Below are 26429 nucleotides of genomic sequence, written 5' to 3' on the forward strand. Positions count from 1 at the left end.
ATGTTTATAAGTATAGATACACAACTATTTATATTCATTCTTTTTACATAGAAGTCGTCGAATTCTTTTCTCGTTTAAATTTACAGTCCTGCTTTGCCCGTGAACAAGCAGGACCCACAATGAAAATTTAAAAATATAAACAGAAAATCACTCCAAAAGGACGGTAAAATATCACCTGAATCTAACTACCACACAAGATATGTCATCTTTACTGTCCCTTTTCAAAGCTTCCGCTATTAACCGTTTAGCAGCCTTTTGAGGGTCCTTGATTCTTCTTGCAATATCTACCGCTTCTTGATTATCCATAACCTAGATTAATCAACGAAACAATAATTGATAATACAAAGCACTTTTTATTCATTTTTTTGAAATAATTTTTGAAATATATTAGAGTAACTTGCACTTTTGGTTCATGTGGTTAGTAAATAATAGTTGTTTCTATTCAATAGTTTAACATTTGCCTTTTCAGTCCTTGATCTTTTATTCTCGTTGCAATCACGTCTGGTCCACTAACACTATCCAATTTTTATGTTATTTTTTCCCAAAAAGACCAAAATACCCTTGGACCGGAATAGGGCCCGCTAAGTACATTATTAAGTTGTATGCATTAAAATTAAAGTTTTGGTCGACTTTTGACCCGTTTTTTATTTGTGAACGAGACCCGTTTTGAGATTAGAAAAAACATAATCCAAATCGACTAATTTCATAAAGCTAAAACTAAAGACAAAATAAAAAGTGTTACCTTCCAAAGACCATCACTAGCCAATACAAGAAGGTCGGTTCTGGTATCTACAATCGTATCTTGAATTGCAGGGTCGGATCTCAAATGGCATTTCAAGCTTTTGTCTCCAAATGCACGAGATACTGCGAGCTGTCCATTCACTCGAGGGACATCGCCTAATAAAAAATCACAAAATGCAGATTAAACAAAAATATTAACTATGTTAAAGTAACTCAAACTTATAGCTTTCAAATTTTTTTAGTTAATCTTGATTAATGCATGGTACATTTGTCATGTTTTCAAATTCTTTAGATCATTGAGGGAAAATATCAATATATGTGATAATTGATAAAGATGCTAAAAATGACAACTTTACCCCTAGTTGAATAGCAAGAACTTTGCTTAAAGCACCAAGATGTGGTGATGATGAAAGAATCAAGATTATTGAAATGACAACTTTGACCCTGAAAGGTAACAACTTTATTATTGGCGCCATTTGGTTGCGAAAACGGTATTTCCATAGCGAATGAAAAAGACATTGATAATGAATCTTAAAAATGACAACTTATGCCTTATCGAAAGAAAACGATTTTCATAGTGAATGAAAAAAAAGAGAATGAATCTTAAAAATGACAACATTACCCCTGATTAAAAGAATACGGTATTTTCATAGCGAATGAAAAAGACAAAAAGAGAATTAATCTTAAAAATGACAACTTTACCCCTGATCGAAAGAAAACGCCATTTTCATGGCAAATGAAATGAAAAGATGAAAATGAATCTTGAAAATGACAACTTAAGAAAACAGTATTTTCATAGCGAATGTAAAAGTCAAAAAGAGAATGAATCTTAAAAAGACAACTTTACCCCTGACCGAAAGACAAGATATATATCATTCATGGTGATTCATTGTGTTCATAGAAAGTTAAAGAAACAAATAAAAATATACCAAAAAAATGACATTTTTCCCATGAATTGAAATGCAAGAAAGTTTGCAGTAGTGCAAAATAATGCCAGATTGCAGTATCTAACAACACACTTTCAACTGCATTCAGTTTAACTTCTAATAACTGTAATTGTACCACTTTATCTTTTAAACTAAATATTGTGAGTTTTGACAAAAAGTAAAATGCTGACTTTATTGACTGGATTTTGTAACACATTTTAAAAGTTGGATGGCTTTACTAACCAATTTATAAATAATTTGAAAGTGTGTTACCATTAATAGAAAGTCAAACCTGGCATATTTGAGACAAACCCTCCTTTGTGTTCAATACTGGCCCGTTCGGCACTCGGTTCATGATCGGTAGTCAACTGTATAGCTTTACCGCCTCTTGAAATAACCGCTCTCGAATCACCCAAATTTGCAACCCATAATTTTTTACCGTTCATTAAGACGGCTGTCACGGATGTTGAACCGCCTCGCCCCAAATCATTTTCGTGTGAAAGGATTGCTTCATCAGTTTTCTCGTACGCGTTGGATATCGATCTCTTCGGGTCAACCAAGAAATCGCTCTGCAAATTTTGGTCAAACTCATATGGATCAGTAACATAAGGAGTGGTCACTTTTTTGAGTCAATGCAGAGTTTTGGTCATTAACATAATTAGTCTTGTAAACGAACCGTATGAACACGAACAGGGCATCTGCGTGCTCATTCGTTTAACTTAAACTGAGCAAATGATCAAACAAAAACAATTAAACGAAAGGGGTTTTCTTGTGCGTGTTTTCTCGTTAAGAAAATGAGCATGCTCGTCTTCACTTGTGTTCATTCGTTAACAATATAAACAAACGGTTCATGAGCATAACTGGGATAAAACCAGTTAAAGGTAATGTGAAGAACGATGTGTTGTTAAAACTAGACTAACTTGTAAAGGGCCATAAAATTTTTAAATAATATATTAATGAACCCAAACGAACAAACTTAACCGAACGTAAACTAACAAACATAATTGAATGTAAATGAACAAACATAAACGAATTTAAACAAACGAACACTCACAAACATAAATGAATGAACGAGATATATGTTCATGTTCATTCGTTTAACTAAATGAACAAAACATTTTGTTCGTGTTTGTTCGTTAATTAAATAACCGAACAACCTTTAATAATAATATGATGATACAAACCTCATTCAAGATATTATCGAATAAATGTTTTTGAAGATACGAAGGCACACGATCTCCCGAATGGCCATCATAAATGGCAAAAAGCCCAAGTTCATGCCTGTCTCGTTCCACAAACCGAGCAACATGATAATCCTCCATTGGATGATTAGCTTTTCCTTTAACCAAGTCAAACCCGAATTTTATATCACCATCTTGGTTTTTACCCTTACCCGAGCTATATGATGACGGGCCTCTTCCAAACTATACAAACCAAAAATCATTACAAAAAATATAACAAAATAATGGTTCCATTATCTTTTATGTATCTTTCACATGTGAATATTCAGATATGAAAATGAACTTTAACCATCTCTACATAAAAAAAAAAATCACTTATGTACGTTCTAAAAACCCGTTTCAGGAAAAAGTTTCACCTGAAGTGGATATTCAAAACGTATAAGTCTTGTATAGCTATACTAGGATCAATAATCACACAAATACAAAAATCAAAATAGAACAAAATTATACCTATGCTATTTTATTGCCAAATTTTCATTTAAACAACAAATTAAGTTAATGAAATATCGTTTTAAATCATGAGAGCTTTCAAACTTATTAAGGTAACTTTAAGAAAAAACTGAACATAACTTTCTGATTGTTTATGTTAAAAAATAATCAACTATTTAAAAAGCTTACATAACTTGGTTCGTATAAAATTATAAAAGATAAGAAATATGGCTATGTAATATCATATATATAAGCATAACTAATATTAACTAAATATTTAAAATCCGAAAGAAAATAATAATAAAAGTTAAAACAAACTAGTTTATGACTTTATTCAAAGGGAGTTTATGAACACCTTGTGTCTAACAAGAAAACAATTGTCAACCAAATGATTATATAATCAAACATGCATATACTACAGATGAATCAAGTATAATATTATCAAGCTAAAAGAAACATAAATTTTGATAACTGATCATCTAAAACATCTAATCACAACAATCAACTACATAATTATAAAGCAAAAGAATAAAAGAAATACCCGCAAACAGCATAAATTTTCCATGAAATAACAGTAATAAGAATTTTGGAATAAAAGGTGTTGTTGTTAATCAAAATTAATTGTTATAGAGGATTTAAGGCATAAGTTTGGTGGTAAATATAGAGCGTTGTTCAGATCATTGTTTGGAAAGAACAAGGAAAAGAGGAATTCGCGCGTTGACTTGAGATATTTGTTGACCAAAGCCGCGTCAAATCAAGCACTAGACTTTTAATCCTCTACATGTGTGTTGTACACAAACACATTGGGACCGCTTAGCCTACTATACTAGGTAATAGTAGTATGCATTATTTTGTGTTTAAATTGTCAAAAGCAGTATCCTTGTATAATAAGGATATATAAAGAAAGAAAAGAAAAAAAAATAGATTGGTGTAAATATGCAAAATATTCGGTTTTAGAAAAACAAATTCAATGGAGAATCCAAATTCCAAATTAGATGTTTTAGTTAAACTTTTAAACGTGTGTAATGAAGGTGTAATTATGTAAATTGTGGTCATAAGAGGGAAAGCATGCTACTATTTATATACTGAGCAATCCTGGAATGTCATCTCATTTCTATCCTTAAGTATCCACAAACTATAAAACTATTAGCAGCATATACCAACATGTGTAATAAATTAATTATTAATACATGTTAATTCTCCAGCTTTTGTTATGGAATCAATTTTATGTGGTAAATATTTGGAAGTCATGCACTCTACCCACATGGGGTAACAATGTTGTTGCTATGTAGCTTGGAAGCCATGCACCTTACCCATAAGGGTGCCCCCTCCTCTCTTAGTAATTAAGGTTTGTATAGGAGATGGGGTTATATAGCTAGCACATATTTACATACTATTACCTCTAATGTTTGTCTCATTACATTACATTGTGTTTAATATTCCCCCTCAAGCTATGGCCTGGGAATGACATGTAGCTTGGAGTGTAAAGCTGTGTAAATATGTGCATTGACTGAGGTTTTCTAAAGATGCCTGCAATTTGATCTTCTGTGGTATGAAATGTCCCGTAGTTTTCCTCTTGCAACTTGTGCTGAACAAAGTGATATTCAACTTCAATAAAGGAAGTAATACACGAGATTATAGAACGATCGATGATGATCCTTAGCTATTAACCCAATGTATATAATTACAAAGATATCTCCTATTTGGAGATAATATTTTAACTACAAATGCTAATTACAATGCATATATAAATGCTAAATATAAGTTATATTTAGCATTTATATATGCATTGTAATTAGCATTTATAGTTAGAACAAAGTATATTGAATAATAGAGCCTTTGTCACACCCTATCTTAGGGCCTAGAAGTATGATCAACATTGGTATATGTTTTGTAAATATATCAGATTTTAAGGTTTTAAAACGGAAATCTTTGATTAAAATATTATTATATTCATAACTTGGGAATTAAACACCTGATAGTTGGTACAAAAGTATTGAACTTGAAAAACCATAATATACATATTTTAACGTTAAAATATACATCTGAGGTATCAGATCGTCTAATGGCTATACCACTATCCTCTATCTCTAGTCCTTATTACCTGTAAAACAATTTATAAAATACTTCAACAACACATGCGTAACATCTCGGGCTTTCCGTATTCGTATTTGTTTACCTGATTCGGGTATGTAATTCGGATCTTTTGTATCAATGAAATTACGCATTTATTAGTAATTAATTGTTTTTAACTTAGTTTATGATTCCATAACTTTAAATCATGCCAAATAGTCCTTGGAAACTCTTAAAATGGCTTAAAAATGCATTTTTGGAACTTCAGGGACTAAAACTGTCAAAAAACAAAAGATGGTAGACCTTCATCCTTCGCGTAGTGCTAAGGAGAAGCCTCTCCTGCTTCACGTAGCGCGAAGCAAGGTCTGTGCAGCCTAAAATTGTGTTCAATTCACGTTTAATGCTAAATCTTTCCCTAAACGACCCTAAATCACGAAAATTAAGCTACAAGTTAATTAATCTGCTATTATGAAGTGTCTAGACTCATTTCTTGTGATTTGATTGATATATTAAAGATTACAAGACCCGATTTTGTCATCAATATATTATTCGTTTACCTAAATGAGTCAATTTCTTGTTCTACAAGTTGAGCTATTGATTATTTAAACAAACCACACCTCCAAACTCTAAAAGTTACTGAAACATTAGCTCTCAGTCTTCGCCTTCATCAAGCACGCAATTTCTCCTTCATTCTTACTATTTTACTCAAGATTGTTAGTGTTCGTGTTGACTTTCAAGCATTCTCAACCTTTGACTCCGTTTTCCCATCGATTCTAGTAGTTTCTAGGTAAGTTGTTTACTGTAAAGTTGTTCATGATTACTCACTTGTCAATAATCCTCAATCAATTTCTGAGATTGATGGGAATTGACTGGTCAATTTGACTCTAACCCCGCTTAAGGGCATATTGGCCAACAACTTTGACCAATTGTTTTCTATCATTTCTGGTCGGAACCAACTTTCGGTCCATAATACTTCTATTTATATATCGAGATTTTAAGTCTACTGGCCAAAACCCGACTTTTGAATCACTATTCGGATTCTGGTCAGTACCAGCTCGCTTAAGCGTTAAGTATCTCATAACCGGAGTTCTAGACATCCGTTTGGATCGATTCAAGCGGACATGTTCTCGGTTTTATTCATAGTTTATTATATCTAAGTTTCATGTCTACTCGGTTTATCTCAGTCAGCACGTGAAATGACGGTTCGTTCGTTTAATCGTGTTTTTATTCTTATTTTTCGCACACTCACCTAAGCAATAAGGTGAGATATCAGTCCCCTTTTATTTTACTGTTTTCAAATGTTTTAGGGACATATGTGTATCTAATTCATATTTTTATATCACATATATACACAAACTCCCAAGCGTAAATATTGTGTGTATTCCAATTAAATGTTAATTGCTACTTGCTTAAATGTTTATTTTATCGCATTCGGAGTGGTCCATCATAATCACATTAAAGTATGATCATACGCCGTCTTAGTAGCCAAAGCCGGCATGGCTATGGTGAACCGACACTCACATTTTTATGCTCAATTCGCAAGGCAACGGTCATCTGACACATTATTTGCTCACGGTTTGATTAAATTATTAATCAAATTATTTTGTTTGTGCATTTATCATTTATCAGTTATTATATATATGATTATTAGTGTCAAAACTGGTGATTATCTCACTCAACATGTGTTGTTGACAAATCTCTGTTTATTTTGTACGCATATGCAGTTTGTCAGTTGATTTGAAGCAAAGGTGCAGAACAAATAGAGAGACTTTATATATTAAAAATAAAAGAATATTTAAATGTTATTTTGTTTTGGATTATTATTATTATACTTGGAACTTGTGCACATGTTTGAAATTTGAAATAAATAAATTAAATAGATATTGCCACATTTATAGTGTATGGTAGTACCTTTTGAGCAGTGAATCACGGTTCGCACCCCGGTATTTCCGCCTTAGGTTGGGTTGTGACAACATGTTGGTGAACACGTTGACACTAAAACATTTTTTATACTTAATTATTCCCTATGGATATCTTGTGATCCGACCCGTCATGGCAAAGAGAATAACCAAATTCTGAAATTCTGAATTACTACTATGAACTCAAGCTCAACTCGAAACCACTCAGAAAACATCGCAGCGTTCGAGTACTTAGTAACTACTGTCACACCCCGTCTTAGGGCCTAGGAGTGTGACGATCTGTTTTGTAAATATATCAGAGTTGCAGGTTTATTTTAGCGGAAGACTTTACATTATAAAATATTAATTTTCATTGAAAACTTACTTGGGAATTAAATACCCAAGTATTCGGTTTATAAAATATTGTTTCATCATATTACAAGGATTTTTTTTTCAAAAAATAGCCATCTTCGTAACGCGATCGTCTAACATCATGACTCCAAATTATTGCTATATCTACTACACTTAATTGCCTACACTGTGTGGGAAAAATACGTCAACGATGAACTGGTGAAACGTTGACTGACTCTAAAAAATATTATAATAGTCGTTAAATGCAAATATAGTTTTCTATTACAAACTTAGTGAAAACGCCTGCCATTTCCGGGATTTGTATCACTGCCATACACACACAATTCAAAGGTTCTCCGAGTCTAGTAACCTATTGGAGATCTGGTTATGACTGGCTTATTTGCATGCTTGCTTTGTCAGTTATGTTTGGATCTAGACACATATGTAATCGGTCTGAGTTGCTTTAATTTTTTATTCTGTATTGTAAGATTTTAGAGATTTTGGAATCTCATGTAAATGCTTATGTGTCTCTTTATGACAAACAACCTGTTTATCATATCGAGTAAATATCTATCTGTTTGTAAAGGTTTAGCGTATTCACCAGTGATTGATGGTTTGGTGTATCGGTTGAAAACCTTTCTTGTTAGACATTATTTGTATGGCAGTAAGTTTACTGTATTCACAAATCATAAAAGTTTAAAGTATATATTTAGGCAAATGAGCTTAACATGAGGCAAAGGCGCTGGATGGAAATTCTTAGCGACTATGATTGTGAAATCCAATATCGTGAAGGAAAGGCGAATGTAGTAACCGATGCATTAAGCAGAAAAGAGCACGAGAAACCTAAAAGAGTACGAGCTCTAAGATTAGAACTTCAAATCAATTTAATTGATGAAGTGAAAAATGCTCAAAAACAAGCAATGGAAGGAAATAACATTGCTGATGAAAAAAGAAATGGTACAATTCACCAGCTGACAAAAGGATATGATGAGGTCCTCCGAATGGGGAATAGAATTTGGATACCAATCATTGGAAATTTACGAGAAATGATTCTCGAAGAAGCTCATAAATCCAAGTATACGATGCATCCCGGAAAAGATAAAATGTATCAAGATTTAAAGAAAACCTATTGGTGGATAGGGATGAAAAAGGACGTAGCTAATTATGTTTTGAAATGTATAATTTGTTCGCAAGTTAAAGCTGAACATCAAAAACCATCAGGATTACTTCAACAATTAGAAATTCCAGAATGAAAATGGGAATTAATAACAATGGATTTTGTTACTAAATTACCTACAACAACAAGAGGTAATGACACAATCGGGGTGATTGTGGATAGATTAACAAAGTCAGCTCATTTCATACCAATGAAGGAAACTTTTAAAATGGAACAATTAGCTAAATTGTATGTAGACAAAGTTGTCTCATTACATGGAGTTTCAGTATCCATCGTATTTGATCGGGATAGTCGTTTTACTTCTCATTTTTGGAAGAGTTTCCAAATAGCCATGGGAACAAGGTTAAACTTTAGCACAGCATACCATCCACAGACTGACGGTCAAAGTGAAAGGACCATACAAACGTTGGAGGACATGCTAAGAGCTTGTGTGATAGATTTTGGTGGAAACTGGGACGACCATTTACCACTGATAGAATTCTCTTACAACAACAGTTATCATACAAGTATTAATGCTGCCCCATTTGAAGCACTTTATGGATGAAAGTGCAGAACACCAGTATGTTAGGCAGAAATAGGAGGAAAACAATTATCAGGTCCTGAAATCATACAAGAAACTATTGACAAGATAATTCAAGTCAAGGAAAGATTAAAGACCGCACGAGATCGTTAGAAGAGATGCAGATCATCGACGCAAACCATTAGAATTTCAAGTTAGAGATAAAGTGCAACTAAAGGCATCTCCATGGAAAGGAGTAGTCCGATTTCGTAAGAAAGGAAAGTTAAGTCCAAGGTTTGTTGGACCATTCCAAATTATTAAAAGAATTGGACCAGTAGCCTATTAGCTGGAGTTACCAGAAGAAATGGCCGGTATACATGATGTATTTCATGTAAGCAACCTAAGGAAATGTCTAGCTGAAGAATCGTTAAAAGTACCCCTTAAAGATATAAAGGTAAACGAAAAATTGAAATTCGTTGAGAAACCATTACAAATTGAAGATAGGAAGATCAAGAATCTCAAGCATAAAAGAATAGTTCTGGTCAAAGTAAAATGGGATTCAAAATGTGAACCAGAATATACTTGGGAATTAGAATCAGAAATGAAGCGGAAGTACTCACACCTATTTCAATAGATCTCGAGGACGAGATTTAAAATAAGGAGGGGAGACTATAACAAACCATAATAAAGAATAAAATAATCAAAGAAAGAAATGAAGAAATGAGAAAGAAAAGAGAAGAAGTAGAAGGAAGAATGGAAAATATAAAGGAAAATTTCATCCCACATTGGTAGAGGAAAGAAAACGGAAGGCTTTCACCATGGTATAAATAGGATTTCTAACTCTTGTCCCACATCGCTAGATTACAAAACTTGTAAGCTCTTTATAAGGAAGAGAGTTCACATGATAATATTCTTATGTGCCAAATCACACCCAGTAGTCCTAGCGGAGGGTGCAAAGCACCCGACGCGAACGCGCACGGGCTCGGGCGAAGTGCGATGGGCGCAATGTGGCGCTTTGATGGCGTACTTTGCACTTCGCACGCGCTCGAAGATACTATCATATATAAAATGTGACAATATCTAATTAATTATTTTAATTCAAATGTACACACAATAATCAAATACAACAAAACAATTCAAATAAATAAATACAATCAATTAAATTTAAGTTTGTCTTCAATATAACCCTATGGTCTTTCTAAGTGTCCATTCTTCAACTCAGGCAACCTCATATGCGTAGAGAATGAAGCTATGTCAACAAACATATTGAGTGAGTTTACCACCAAGTTTTGACACCAAAAATAATGTTAATATAATAAATAAGTAAAACGTAACAAATGCGGTAATGAAATCAAACCATAAGCAAGTAAGTTGTTGATTAAACCATTGCCAAGCGAATCGGGCGCCGGTAAATCAACTATAAGCAAATAAGAATAAGACCGTTGCCAAGTGAATCGGGCGGTGGTCAATAAGAATAAGAACCCAATATATGGGGATATGTCGAGCGAATCAATACAATAACGCATAAGCATATAACAAGTAGATCTGATTTATCACACACAATTACACGTTTGCTATTTTTAATATGTATGTATATATAGATATGTATATATAGTATTATATACGCATATGTCCCCAAAACGTTTACGAAAATCAAGTAAAATAGAGGAATGATAAAACTCACCTTATCGATTAAGCCAAATGGGAATGATTACGACAAGAAAGTGATAATCACGATCTTCAAGAATTACCGACAAGACTCCTAATTAAATGATATGATGAGTGAATTATAATGATAAAATATGTATAACGAATTTAAGATTTCGAGGTGATTACAATTATGATTGGTATGTTACGGATTGAACGATCGATCTCTTCGGATTATTGTTATCGTTTAATTATAAAAATCATTGTTTGTCGTATAATTGAACTTATAAATAATTAGTTTGAATAAATACAAGTTGAGATCTATTATAATAATAACCATTTAAATATACAATTATAGTAAAATTTATATCTTAAATTCGTTAAAGAGTTTCGATGGTAAAAAATATAATTGGCACTTTTAATACGTTAAATATGTTTATTATAGTTTGTTTAAAACGAATAATAATAATATGGATATATATATATATATATAACATATATATAATAAATATGAGTAAAAACAACTTAACAACGAGAAGTTTCATTATTAGTGTCGAGTTTTAATAAAATAATATTGATTTATTATTAATAATATATATGTGTGTGTGTGTGTGTGTATAGGGTAAGGATCCTAAGAGAACCATTGACAAATTGAAAACTTTGAGAACCATTTTGGACCACTAAAAAAACCCTCTAAAAAAATATTAAAAAAATTATAAAACAAACAAAACCGAAAATTTTAAAAAAGTAAAAAAACCAAAATTCTTATATTTCATTCCGGTTTCAATAAAAAAACCGAAATTTTTTTTTTCTTTTTAATTCGTATTATACCTATACACATATGTATACTTTCATTTAATCTCTAGTTACGTAATATACACATATGTACATTATCATTTACCTTAAATTATACATATGTGTATAGGAAAAAACATGTGTGTACATATTATACATATATGTATAATAAAAAAAACCGATTTTTTTTCTTTTTAATTCGTATTATACCTATACACATATGTATATTTTCATTTAATCTCTAGTTATGTATGTACACATATGTACATTATCATTTACCTTAAATTATACATATGTGTATAGGAAAAAAACATGCGTGTACATATTATACATATATGTATATGTATAATTTAGCTAAACCGAGAATTATTTTTACGTTTTTTTTTTAGAAACCGGTATGATAAATAAGAACTTTGGTTTTTTTACTTTTTTTATTTTTGTGTTTTTTTTTGTTTTATGATTTTTTTTATTTTTGGGTTTTTTTGTGGTCCAAAATGGTTCTCATAGTTCTCAATTCCCAAAAAGTTCTCACATGATCCTACATATATATATATATACATGAAAACTTATAACAAGATTATTTGGCATGAAAACCTTAACTTATGAAGTCGGTTTGAATTAAATATTGTTTATTTAATAATTAATATTAATTATAATATACTATATTTCATTAAAAATAGGTTATAAACCATTAAAACAAAATTCCAAAAAGTACATGGCTGGCAGGGACTAGAACCCGTGACCTCAGCTGGACCAACGTTTAGCACACACACCATAGCCAACTGAGCTAGGATGTCAGCTGGTTTAGAAACGTAACCGGATTTATATATACAGACATAGAAATAAACCAAACTTGTCAAGAACCCTAGAATATAGAATTGTTCAATCCGTTCATCGTTGATTTAATTAATGTGAGGGTTATTATTAAGCTTAACAAGACGAACTGAACCATATATTTAATTACCTAGATCGATGTTTAAACACGGATCAATTGACGTCAACAGCGCCGGCAAGAAGGACGAAGAACGAGAAATCACTGGACTTCGATAATCAAATTAATCATAGGGGTTTGATAGGCGCTGGTCTTAGGGTTGTGTAGACGTGAAGAATTAAATTATTATCAATCCTAGGTTATATAACCAATTCTAGGTTAGGTCGGTTCATAGAATCCATAATTTCACGTTATACAGGATCTATTTCTTAATTAAATGAGAAGGCTAGCCGATAATGGTATGAAGAATCAAAAACACAATTAAATTCCTAGTTTAGTGCGATAATTGTGGCTCAAGTAATATAAACGGGTCACGGTATACGGGTATATGGATATGGGTTGCTGGGTTACGGGTTTGGTAAATGGGTTATGAAAATAATATATAGAATTTGCAATTGAATCCTCCTAGATTGAAGATGGAAACATTAAGGAATTAAAGTTTAGTTTTGGGTGAAAAGTGTATATCTTTCAAAGTTAAATTATTTATTAAATGAATATAATAAATAAGTATAAATGGTATAGAAGTTCCTCAATAACCGCGATTATTTTTCATTGTTAAAATTTCCCAATCCTAAGACGGGTCGGGTTATAGATATAAATTGTATGTGGAAAAACCCGAGTTGTTACACACAACTCGTTCAAAAATTTTCTCTCTTCTTGAAAACTGGTATTATACCCGAGTAATTGTAACGGTACCTCTCCGATCGAAAGGAACTTTTATAACACGAATCCAAAAGCTCTACCTAACCAAGGTATGACATTGTGCCAACATGTAAAGTTTCATGTCTCGTGATTATCGTTATAATTATGGGTTTATACTAATATAGATATACTACATTGTGCTTAATCTAGGTGCTTAACATCAGAAGGCTTGTTAAATATAAACTTGCAAGGTGAGACATTCAAGTTTTTGCACAACTCACATTTGCGTGAGACAACTGATTTTCCAATGTTGTCATGATGCTTTTCTAAATCCATTAAACTCATGACAGATAGTCCAAATATTTTCAAACGATTTTAAATACATTAAAGTGATTAAGTCTCTGTAGACTTACGGGATGGTTACTACTGGTATTGTGGGGTTTTGTATACAAGGCTTGCCTACTGGGCTATTACACGTTACTTATTGGACAAATGTTAGCTAATAAGTAATATGACCACAGTCACAGATACGGTCGAGTGACAAGTATCTTTCGGTAATTTGTAAGCAGGCAGAAGTAAAAACATCTTAATGCTGTAACTGTAAAATGTGTCATTTATAAATGAATGTACTCACCAGTATTTCGTGCTGATCAAGTATTTTTAAACATGTTCCAGGTGACCTGTTAGAGACAAAGAATGATGCCTGCGGGCTTCCAGCTTAAATAAGTGGCTTGTCACAAGAATAAAGAAACGTATTTTGTAAGTTAGAGTTTATCCCTATAAAACTTATGTTTGTATAAAAATGGGTTTTTATCCCAGTTTATGAAATAAGAATTATGGTGTTTTTATAACTCTGATTAATTTTCCTAACTATGGTTCTAATGAAATATTCCGCTGCAAATTATTTTAATAAATATCGATACCACCACTCAACGTTTACGGCTCCCCTCCTGGGGTATAGGGGTCGGGGCTGTGACACAATACATAATCAAAACGTAAAAAAAAAAAGAACCTTTTGCAAAATTAACCCATATGCAGATTGTTGACCAGTACAACGATTAAAAGCTAATTGTGTGTGGGAATGTTTGGTTGCACCCGCAGTTAAGACACAAACATACAGTAAAAAAAAAAACAAATAAACAAACAAACTTAAACATCCAAACATGCAGTAAGAGTGTAAGACAATTTTTGTAAAAAGATACCTTTTGTAAAATTGATCCATAAGCAGATTGTTGACCAGTACAACTAATTAAAAGCTAATTGTGTGTCGGAATGTTTGATTGCACCCGCAATTTAAGACACAAACATGCAGTCACAAAAACAAAAGAAAAAATAAACTTAAACATCCAAACACACAGCAAGACAATTTTTCTACAAAGCATCCAAGTGCACATACAAACATGAAGTAAGAACATACACATTAGAAACCCAAACATGCAGTAAAGAAGGGTAAATGGCAACGATAGCAGGCAAAGGGCGTATCGCAAACAATGGGGATGCATTAAAAATAACCAATGTCTAGCAAGAAAAAAGGATAGTAACAGTGGCACATTCCAAGTGTGTAAACATTGTTCAGTTACAATAAATAATTGCTTCTAAATAAAGAGACGATCATACTCATGGATGTACATTAATAAAAAAAACTTTCAGGTCAAGCGGGTTAAGTTCAGGTTCATGTGTGTTTAACGATTTTCGGGTTTGTGTCTGGGCATGGGCGGACCTTATTAAGGGCGGGGAGGGGTTGTGGCCCCCCAGGTTTTCGGTTCAGAAGTAGAATATATAACCTATGTCTTTGTAATTATGCTATGCTTTATATCTTTCGTCCCTCCTATCCGAAAGCTCCTATTCATTTATGTGAAAGAACATGTTATTTTTGGAATTTATGTTCTTTATTTGATGAAAAAAATTTTGGTTGCTTTATATGTATGAACTTATGACTAGTTTAAAATTTTTGGCCCCTTCAATGTAACTATTCAAGTTCCGCTACTGTGTCTGGGAATGTTTGGTGGCACCCACAATTTTCTAATCATATATATGTTTGTCACTGGTCGCATATTTATGTATTAGTCTAAATCAATGAAATTTCAAACAAAACAGAATATCTTGCATGAAAATTGACCAAGTCCCAGGCACGATTAGATGATCTGCAAACAAACAAACGAAAATGAAATCACTTATGAACTTGAATTAGCAAACATCCTATTCGATTACCAAAACCAACGCGAAACCATCTGACATGAAGGATGAGTATCGGTCTAATTCATGCCATTATGCTAGAATCATAAGAAACTAACCAACCCAACCCAACCCAACCCAACCCAACCCAACCCAACCCTGCTAAAACATAAATAAAGCTACCAGAATGACATTTTTTTTTATGTTTAATCAGGTTCTCTAAGTTGAATTTTGTTTAATTAGGTCGCAACTGTTGCTTAATCGGGTTTCAGTGCCTCAGTTAGGTATTTTTTTTTTTTATATTTAATCGGAGCCTCTAAGTCGAATGCTCAAAGCCACATCAGCTCTAATGGTATTTCTCTTTTATTTTATTTTTTATACTATTCGGTGAACGAAACATCCGAACGGATTTCTTTCAGGCATTTCATCAAACAGCTGGCATGCATGTCAAACAACTAAGGAATTCCATCAATGGCAAGTACATTCTAAAGAAGAAAGCCTAAAACCTAATGTAAATGTAAGTAAATCAACAACATTAATCAATGTAGTACATTACCATTAATTGAACTAAACAGAACAACGAAGTACAATCCATAATTACAACCTGCAAAACTAAGTGAGGTTAATGGAAAATAGAATGATGAAGAAGGAGAAACCAGACGTGGTTTTGTACTTGATAACACCTGCGAGATGTAATGGGGAGCATTTCTGTTATGACGTGTTAAAGAAAGGAACACCGCAGAACCTAACCAAAAGCTGACAACAAAATGTACAACAGCATAAGCACAACTTACAAGTCCTAATGCTAATATATAAATGATACAACAAAAGCCGAAAACAAAATGTACAGTAGCATAAGCACAACTTACAAGTCCTAATACAAATGTTAATATATAAATTACTTTTATGAATAATATTCTAGTTAAAGATATTCAATAATTAGTTTTTTTAATCAACTTGTATTATGTAACAATCTAAGTGTTATTACATGTACAAATATTATATGTAGGCACATAACGCATTACAACGTGCAACATGTGTACCATGAAGGTTCATATATAGCCATATATCACCTAATACACATAAATACATTTTGTTATTATTATTCGTAACTTGTTATTTTTATTAGACCATAAACATTCATAGACGGACTCGTGTGTGATCGCATGGCATGCATGTGTGTCTTAACTGAGTTAACGAAATTTAGTTAACAGAGTTAATATGAAAATGTTGGATGTCACAAGTTTTTTTGGGTGTCACAAGTTTACACATGGTAAAACAATGCATTGTATGATATCATTAATGTACTTCTTTTGTGAAAGAAGAATCTTTTTGCGTTGTGGAATAAGTTGAATCTTGAGAAAGTAATCTAACTGCACTGAGATCCTTGACAACAATATTGAGCAGTTGAATGCAGGCTGGCCGTGATTAGCGAGGATTAAACGAATATTAACTTTGTTTATTTTTTTAATCATTATCAGGGATGACAATGTGTCGGGTTTGGGATAGGTTTAGGTTTTCTCATACTCATACCTGATTGTTAAAGCCTGTTCCAATCCTATCGGTTATTTGTCTGGTAATTATCTATTGATATCGGGCATACCCGTTAATTCATTAAAAATACCCATCGTGCATACTCGACTCAAAACCCGTCGGGTTTCTATCTGATTTTGAGAAAATATAACCAATCAATTACATCAAATATTACCATAAAACAAACATTTATATATGTTAACCTTCTCATGTTGTCATCATATCGATCTCCTTAAGGCTACTGCAAGACTGCCAAAATTTAGTTTACTGAAATACACATCATCAAAGATTCATCTAGGGCCATCTTTAGGAGTAAACTCAAGCTAGAGGTTTGGGTCCCTATTTGGATAAGGCCTTCAATATAAATAAAATTAGACAAAGAAACATATTAAAAGATGAAAATAACTCTTAAGTTGTTTGAAAACCGCAAACATATTTAGGATTGATTGTTTTACTTTGTAACAATAAAATTCATAAAAGACCTCGAATTATCGTTTCGTTTTAGGGTCAGCCCTGCATTCATTTTAAAAGACACACACATTTATATATATACTAGGTTTTGAACCAGTGTATTACACGGGCTTTGTCAAATAATAAAGATAAATAAGGCTTGTTATTTCAGCTGGACAGAATTACAAATTTTGTCCTTTAAAAAAAGCCAAATTACGGTTCGTGTCCTTTTCTAAGTTTCCTTGCAGGCGGTGTACTTTAAACTTTTTTTTCTACACGTTATGTCCTTTACGCTAACTGGGTTAGAAAAACTCAGTTAAATGCCCTCACGTGAGGCGCATGTGAGGGCATTTTTGTCTTTTCGTCTCTACCTGCAACTTCTTCTTCTTCTTCTTCTTCCTCTTCTTCTTCTTCATTTTTGTAGATCTCAATCAACTCCGTTTGACCTCCAGCAGCCACCATTCACTCTCCAGATCTCAATCAACTTCTTCTGACATTTTGATTCTTTTATTATCTTTATTATTATCACTATGGCCTCCATCTCTCTCTCTCTCTCTGTTGATATCCCGTCTACCATCAAAACAACACAAAAAGTGCAAGTTAGTATCTTACGGCGGCGGAGAGAGGCGTCAAGACGCCACCGGACCACCGCTACCGAGGGTTTCCAAACATAACCCGGCAACTGTAGGTCAACCACATGTTCTGCACACCTCCCAACACCACCGCAGCACCACGAACCTTGCAAAACACCGCCACCAGCCCCCCCCCCCCCCCCCCCGCCATCAGCACACCCCTAGGGTTTTCCAGATCGACACCATTCCAATAGTCTCTACACAACCAACCTTGCACCACAACAAAACCCTAAATCAGGTTGTGTAAAGCCGATGGTGGGAGATGCGGCGGTCGTGGTTTAAGATTGATGGTATGCCGGTGATGGTAGACGGGATATCAACAGAGAGAGAGAGAGAGAGATGGAGGCAATAGTGATAATAATAAAGATAATAAAAGAATCAAAATGTCAGAAGAAGTTGATTGAGATCTGGAGAGTGAATGGTGGCTGCTGGAGGTCAAACGGAGTTGATTGAGATCTACAAAAATGAAGAAGAAGAAGAGGAAGAAGAAGAAGAAGTTGCAGGTAGAGACGAAAAGACAAAAATGCCCTCACATGCGCCTCACGTGAGGGCATTTAACTGAGTTTTTCTAACCTAGTTAGCGTAAAGAACATAACGTGTAGAAAAAAAAAGTTTAAAGTACACCGCCTGCAAGGAAACTTAGAAAAGGACACGAACCGTAATTTGGCTTTTTTTAAAGGACAAAATTTGTAATTCTGTCTTTCAGCTGTGATTATTAAAATACTTGTGAATTAATTTAATGTAGAGTTAATGAAAAAACAAATAGGGTTAACAAAAAGTACGAAAATAGCATGATTTTGGAAACACAGGTGTTGATTTGCAAGAAATTTAAAAAAAGGTACTAAAGTTGTTTAGTTGGTTGTATGAAAATGACACTTGATTCAATAATGAATAAATCTACACTATGTTATAACTCATTTGACAAAATGGTTTTGACTCATGACCCATGAATAGCTAAAATGAATGAGATGAAAGATTAGGAATTATGTGAAATGTGGGCTTAACAGATAAGTATTAACATTTTCTTTTATTAGTATTGTAAGATAAGATAAAATATAATTTTCATTAGCTAGGACGAGATGAATTATGATTTATAACTTTTAAGCTATATTTACCGAATATAAATTTTTGTTATGTATATACTTAAAACAAAAAAAATTTATGTCCGGTTACCTGGTATATAATTAGGTAAATGAAGCAATGTTATTTGATAATTGAACATATTAAAATCTAAAATATTTCAAAAGGAATCCTAAACCTCTCTCATACGTTAAATACATGTCCCGGATATTTTGATCAAAATTGGGTTTCATTGACATTTTGGTTTTAATATTTTAATTTCTGCTTCAGCTACAGTCGCTTGAGGTGGTAGCATCAGCAATAGCAATGGATCCTCTAACAGCTCTCCGGGAGATGACCATCCGCAACGACCTCGACAAAATCGTTCGAGTCGGCGACCACTACCGCTTCGGCCCATCTCTCTCCTTCCCATGCACCATCGACACCGCCTACCGATCCAAACAGGGCAACCGCTACACCCTCGAAACCCTAGTCTACTTCATCACCAATCTCACCACCAAGCACCACGACTACATCCGCAACGCCGGCATAGTTTCTTGTTAGAAATGTATTTTAGGGTTTTCTTTTCCCATTTTGTTTTGTGGCGCTCTTTTTTTTGTCATTTTCTTTTCTTGCTTTTAATTCTAACCTAATGTAATATGTTTAAGTATTCATCTATTTATTTGCAAGGTCTGAATGATATACTATTATTTTATTTTTACATTATTTTCTAGTATTTTAATATCTAGCACTATTATCAACGCTTTCATGTATCTATTTAGTATTAGACTATTATTATTAGCATTATCATAACAAATTATTATTATTATTATTATATTTATTTTTGCTATATAGTGGTCTAGTGTTGCACTTATGTTTTCCTTTATACGGTTTCATACATATTTTTTTAGAGCTGGGGGTCTCTCTTGAAGCAACCTCTCTATTCTTTGGATAGAGGTATGGTTTGTCCACATCCAACCCTCCCCAGACCCTAGTGATAGCTTTGCTATTTGTGGGTTTTTTACTGGGTACGATTGTTGTTGTTGTATATTTAGTTATTTACTTGATTATTATACATTTGGGCTAAAATATATGGGTTGCACTATTTATTACATTCTTATAAGTTACTTGAAACTTAAAATAGAAAATGAAAATCCATAAATATGATTCGCTTTGCTTTTTTCGGTTTAATTAAATGCAAAACCGTAACCGAATCGGAAATATGGTTTTTACGAAAACATAAAACCAAGCATTGGCTTTTGTTTTGGTTGGGCTTGATTATTTTGGTTACAGATAGTTGTCTTTAGTTTCATGCAAAGAAGCTTGATATATAATTATTAATTGCTGTAGAATGTTGTAAAACGGGATCTGTATTACCATCATGCCTTTAAACTTTTATGCTTGAATAACATTTATCCTGTAAATTCGTTGTAGTTCTTGGATTCTACATGCGTTTTGAGGACGATAGTGTCGAGTCTGCAAAGATTGTGAAGCAATGGAATGTGAAAATCATATCGGTGAGATTAGTTTTGTAGCTTTTGGGTTTGCAGTTAATCTGTATGTGTTTTTTTTAACCCTTTCGTACTTGTTTTTTTTAAATATAATATTTAGATAAGCAAGAACAAAAGGCACCAGGACAGAGCAGCTGCACTTGATGTTTGGGACAGATTAGAAGAATTTGTGCGTTCATGGTCGCGTTCTTGAGGTATTTTATCAATTTATACACATATAACATATCTATGTATTAAATTTTAACATTTTGTAAAATTATCGTCATTTTATAGTATTGATTTTTTTATGAACAGTTTATTAATTGGATTCTGCAAGAGAAAAAGGGCAACATGAAGAACAAAGTTTCAGCATGGCATGCTATGTGGAAGAAATGGTACGAAAATTGCTATGTGAAACCTGCTTCTGTATGAATCTGTTTAAAAATACAAATCGAGAACAATTTGTTTCAATCAAATTGTAGCTTTTTAAATCCTAATGGTGTAATTTTTAGATGAATGTCATATTTATCATGATATAAGCTTTATATTATATCTGACAATATGGTTTGCTTTGTAAGAAGGATTTAAGGTGAAAATTTTTTTCTGAACGACCAACAAAAAAATTCCATTAAAAAAACTAGCAAGATGCTAGACCATCAATACAAACACATGACAAGAACAAGCCCTTCTGTTTTCCCCTATTCTTAACCCATAGGAACCCCAACACATTTATTTCCTCAATCAAGCTCAAAATTGAAACATGCACCCCACTATGAACAAGTTTGTTTATTTTTTTCCACAAGCACCAAGTCGTTATCAAACAGACTCCTTGAAAATTTTTGCTTTCTTTCTTGGAAACGTGGAAAATTTATGGAGCTCCAACAAGCCACGAATGCTAAACAAAAAGAATGTAGGTAGGCATGTTACACCATTGAGAAATCACACTCCACATGGCTTTTGCTAGACCTCACGAAATAAAAACATGTTCCACCAACTCCTCAACTTCTTCACATATCAAACACAGATTCGATCTAACCGGAATATTTCTTTTTCTTAGCTCGTCAAAAGTTGGCAGGCGACCCAGTTCTGCCCGCCACGCGACAAAACTAACCTTCTTAGGAACTAACCGGTTCCAATTAAAAATAAAATTAGGGGTGGTATATTCACACTCGGTCAGCTTCTCTTTTATACTTCGGACCGAAAAGTCACCCTCCCCATGGCACCTCCAAACGACCCTACCATATAATTGCCGTGACCAACACGACTGCCCACAAATCCATAAACAACCTATTTGCCCCAAAACATTTCTTATGCTTTTCTAAGGAAAAGAGCTTAGGGAACTCGATACAAAGTGGAGCTGGGTCAAGCCAATTATCTAACCAAAACCATGTCTTCATCCCATTCCTCACATCATGCAAAAAAATACCTCCTCAACTCAGTCCCTTTTTCTTGTAATACCGACTCAATTTACGACCCGTTTCCATGGAACCGGATTAGATAATTTTGTCGGAATCACAGACCATGACCTTGATCAGTGATGAAAGGCCCAAATGACCTTCCACCATAGTCTACCTCTTTCATTTTTGAAGTGCCGCCACCATTTTGCTAACAGCGAAACATTCACATCCCGCAACCGACCAAGACCGTCACCCCGTATTCAATGGGAGCTACGGCCTTATCCCACGCAACCCAATTCATTTTCGCCTTTATCTTCCGAACCTCCCAAAAAAATACTCCTCTCAATCTCTCAAGCTTATCCACAACTCCTTTGGGCGCCTTAGTAACGAGAAATAATGAGTCGCTAAGGAGTTTAGAACCAACTTAATCACTGTGACCCGGCCCCCATAAGATAGATTCTTTGCCTTCCATCGAGACAGCCGCTTCCTAAACACCTCCACGACTGGATCCCATGCGTTAATCCCGTTCATATTCTTGCCCACTTGAAGACCAAGATGAATAAATGGTAGTTTTCCAACTTTACATCAAAGTACCTCCGCCAATTGGTTTTCCTCAATATTGTTTACCTTAGTCCCAAATAGCCGACACTTGGACAAATTTACCCGTAGGCCCGAAACAAGGTAAAAACACCTAAGAATTCTACTTAGACTTACTGCATTTAATAGATTCCATTCTCCCACAAAAATCGCATCATCTGCATGCATACAAAAGATGGGAAAGTACCGGCCCCTCCGACTCGCACTTTAACCCACAAAACAACCCCTTGTCCAACGCCCGCTTCATCACGCATGTAAGAGCTTCCATAGCAATTACAAATAAGAAAGGAGACAACAGGTCCCCTTGTCCCGGCGAGCATTGGAATTCTCGTGTAGGGGATCCATTAACCAACACTGAAGCCCGACTTGCCGAGAGGATCGCCAGAACCCACTTCCGCAGTTCCGCCATCTAGACGAGAAATTAATTTGTTCAAGGATTGAATTAAGAAAACCCCAATTCAACGAATCATAGGCCTTTTCAATGTCTACTTTAAACATCATCCCCCGTTTCGATCTATTCAACCACGATAACACTTCATTCAAAATAAGCGGGCCATCCAGATACTTCGATTCGCAATAAAAGCCGATTGCTCCTCTAAAATTAACCTCCTTATCACCTTTTTCAAGCTGCCCACCAAAACCTTTGAAATTACCTTGTTCATACACCCTATTAAGCTGATCGGTCAGAACTCGTTTAAATTAACGGGATCTTTTGTCTTAGGTATCAAGGAAATAAACGAAGGCATACAACCAAAACTGAACGAGTTTGCATTAAAAAACTCATCAAAGACCCTAACAAAATCCTCTTGAAAACAGTTCTTGAACCGTTTCAAGATTTTAAAATTATAACCGTCCGTTTCCAACAACGTTAGCGGGGAGACCAACAAACTCGCCTCCGAATCCGTCAGCTTCTGCGAATTCATCAAGGATATACCGGGCCTATTTCCCAACGAGTCTTTAAATCTTTTATCAAAGAAATCAAATAACATCTCTTTTAGCAAAATCGGATTCGCCACCCCCTCCCCACCAACTAACAAACCATGCAGTCGATTACTACTAAGGTTAGTGTTCATTACTGAAGAAACACTAATCGATCCAGGGCAGATTACGGATAATCTGGGGGTTAAATAGATGTTTCCCACGAGGGGTTAGACCCGGCAAAGATGGTTCTTCTGATAACCTGCAAAACAGACACCGTGAGCTCGTCACTGAGAAGGGGGGGGTACCTCCTTGTGACCACCCTCCGGCGTGAGAATCAGACTAGATTGCTCTTGAATATAAGTGTATATTAAGAGATTGCTAGAGCAGATATCAGGTATAAGATGTAAGATACAAGATAAGATTAGATGATCATACCATTTGGGGTATTTATAGCCGAAGGTAGGTTTCCAAGAAGGTATAGCCGGCTGAATAGTATTCCTGTTCTACCAACTGTGGCCTACGCACGTGCCATGCTGGTAGTTGGTGGGTAGGCAGCGGCTGACAGTGACCAGGCCTGCTGTGTACTATTCCTTTTCCACCAACTGCAGGCTATGCACGTGGTATGACAGGAGTTGGTGAGTAGGTAGCGGCTAATAGTGACATACAGTACAAGAGCATGCTGCTCGCCATACTGTTGTCAATAAGCTGTCGTATCTTTAGTCAGATCTTTTGCCCATACCTCGTCAGGTACAGTACAGAAGATCTTCCAGTATCGTACGGACTGGCTCATTTGGGCGGGAGTATTCCCCCTCCCGCCTTTGTGCGGGATTGTTCCCGGCTTTGCTCATTCCTTCAGGTGACTACTGAATTATTGAGAGCTAAGTGCCTTGTGCGTGTAGCCTTGCTGCGCGGGTGGCCTTCCCTGATGGCTTGTATCCGCAGCTGCGGGAACAGGCGGAGTACTTCACCATTGGGAGGCATTTCCTGCGGGAACAGCTTGCGTACTGCGCGTAAGGACGTCACGTCTCTGAGCATGGTGGGTCCTGCGGATCCAGTTGGTTTCTGCGCAGACGTCTCTCTTCAAAGTGAGTCATGCGGGTCCAACTGGGCTCTGCTGGGACCTACCTCTTCAAGTCCCCCCAGTCCAATGTTCTTCTCATGAATGTTTAATAAAGTGAGGTGAACTTTTGGACTTAAGCAAAGGGTTTCGAAAAGGGTTTAGTTTTAAGGTTTTCCATGGGGATTCTTCCCGCGGAAGTCCTAATGTCACTTGCAGAAATTCCCGACTTTTCTGCTTGATCTTTGGGTATGATGCGGGTAGGTCTGTAACCTCCTCGCAAGTCAGGAGCGTTGAGTCCCACTTGTGTGGATTCTCCATGAGGTTTTGGTAGTTTTAAACATAGTGATCAATTATGTTAAAACCACCAATTCCATCTTGGAGCTTCAAACAATGTAGTTCTCGACGTTCCCGCTATGCGGGGATGTTATTCCCGTTTCCGCAAGCATTGCCCAGAAGATCCTTCTTGGTTTCAATTCCCTGCGGAGCGCTAGGTATGTGAAGGGTTTTGCCTTGACACTGTACCCGCACTCGTCTTACGGTTACTTTACTTCCAAGGTATTCCTGGCGTCAATTCCCTGCGGGTGCTAAGTATGTGAAGGGTTTTGCCTTGACACTGTACCCGCACCCGTCTTATAGTTACTTGGTCGCCGAGGTATTCTTGGCTTCAATTCCCTGCAGGCGCTAAGTATGTGAAGGGTTTTGTCTTGACACTGTACCCGCACCTGTCTTACAGTTACTTGGTTGCCAAGGTAAGGGGTATTTTCCCGCTTACTTTTGAATCTTTTTGAATTTTTGAAATTCGAAGAGTTGGTGAAAGGATAAGAACAGTCCAAACTGTTGAAACGTCGTCCGACGGTTTCTTCTGACTGTGTCAGGACGTGCAGGAAGTTATGGTGACGTGACAGTACATGGTCATTCCAGACGCTTTTTCAGGCGCGTGGGCGCGATTTTTCGGGCGCGTGGCCGCGAAATTAATGGCACGCGTTCTTTCAACAGCTGTTGCCAGCTTGCTTTTTGCCACGTGTCATAGTTTCATTGCACCTGCGATTTCTCTCTCTTCCGCATTAAATTCATCGCATTGATTGCGATTAGTATATAAAGGGGGAGAGGGTCCTTTGTAATCCACACTTTCACTTTTCTCTTCATCTTCAAAACGATTTCCGGCGAATACTCACCTTTTCAGTCGAGCATTCTCTTGAAATCGTTCTCTTCTTTCATACCTGCAAGATGTCTTCTGCTCACGATCTTGAGGCTACAGCCCAGGAGGCTGGGGTGTACGCCGAGAACCCGTCATCCACGTCCGACAAGGATGACAAGAGTACTGCTGGCGAGTGCCAGTGTGCTCTGCCTGTCGATCTATATCAGTACATCGTCAGGAAGTTCATGCTCGAGTCTTTCGAGCCTGAGTTTCCTGAACCTCATCAGACGGTGTATGATGCCCCCAGAGGCAAGATCGGGGTATATGCCGCATTCTTTGTCTATGGGAATCTTAGGTTCCCCTTGACGAAGTTTGTGTACCGTGTTCTGGAGAGGCACGGTGTACACCTGACCGAGGTACACCTGATGACGATCGCAAAGATTCGCCACTTCGAGTGGGTGTGCCGGATTCTGGGCGTTGAGCCCTTCGTCGACCGCCTGATGACCTTCTACTCTTGGAGGTGCATCCAGGAGTGGTATACTCTGATAACCCGGATCAAGGGTTTGA

At 35.4% G+C, this 26429-nt stretch overlaps 2 protein-coding genes across 2 annotated transcripts; one reads left to right on the forward strand and one right to left on the reverse strand.

Annotated features, from left to right (window-relative positions):
• Positions 1–3929, reverse strand: LOC143554423 (putative protein phosphatase 2C 10). The gene is made up of 5 exons (XM_077044200.1): positions 3879–3929; positions 2852–3091; positions 1960–2236; positions 743–897; positions 1–309 (listed from the first exon to the last, which is right to left on the reverse strand). Exons 1-5 carry the CDS (start codon positions 3900–3902, stop codon positions 172–174), a joined length of 834 nt encoding a protein of 277 aa, XP_076900315.1. The 5' UTR covers positions 3903–3929; the 3' UTR covers positions 1–171.
• Positions 3930–19586: 15657 nt separating this feature from the next.
• LOC143543162 (uncharacterized) lies at positions 19587–21265 on the forward strand. The gene is made up of 4 exons (XM_077035562.1): positions 19587–19818; positions 20694–20776; positions 20871–20964; positions 21065–21265. The coding sequence occupies exons 1-3, from the start codon at positions 19587–19589 to the stop codon at positions 20961–20963; spliced, it is 408 nt and encodes a 135-aa protein (XP_076891677.1). The 3' UTR covers position 20964; positions 21065–21265.
• The last annotated feature ends 5164 nt before the right edge of the window (positions 21266–26429 follow it).

The sequence above is a fragment of the Bidens hawaiensis genome, unplaced genomic scaffold, assembly GCF_021521415.1.
Source record: "Bidens hawaiensis isolate Kalapana, Puna unplaced genomic scaffold, B.hawaiensis_p1.1 tig00000055_1, whole genome shotgun sequence".
Classification (NCBI taxonomy): Eukaryota; Viridiplantae; Streptophyta; class Magnoliopsida; order Asterales; family Asteraceae; genus Bidens; species Bidens hawaiensis.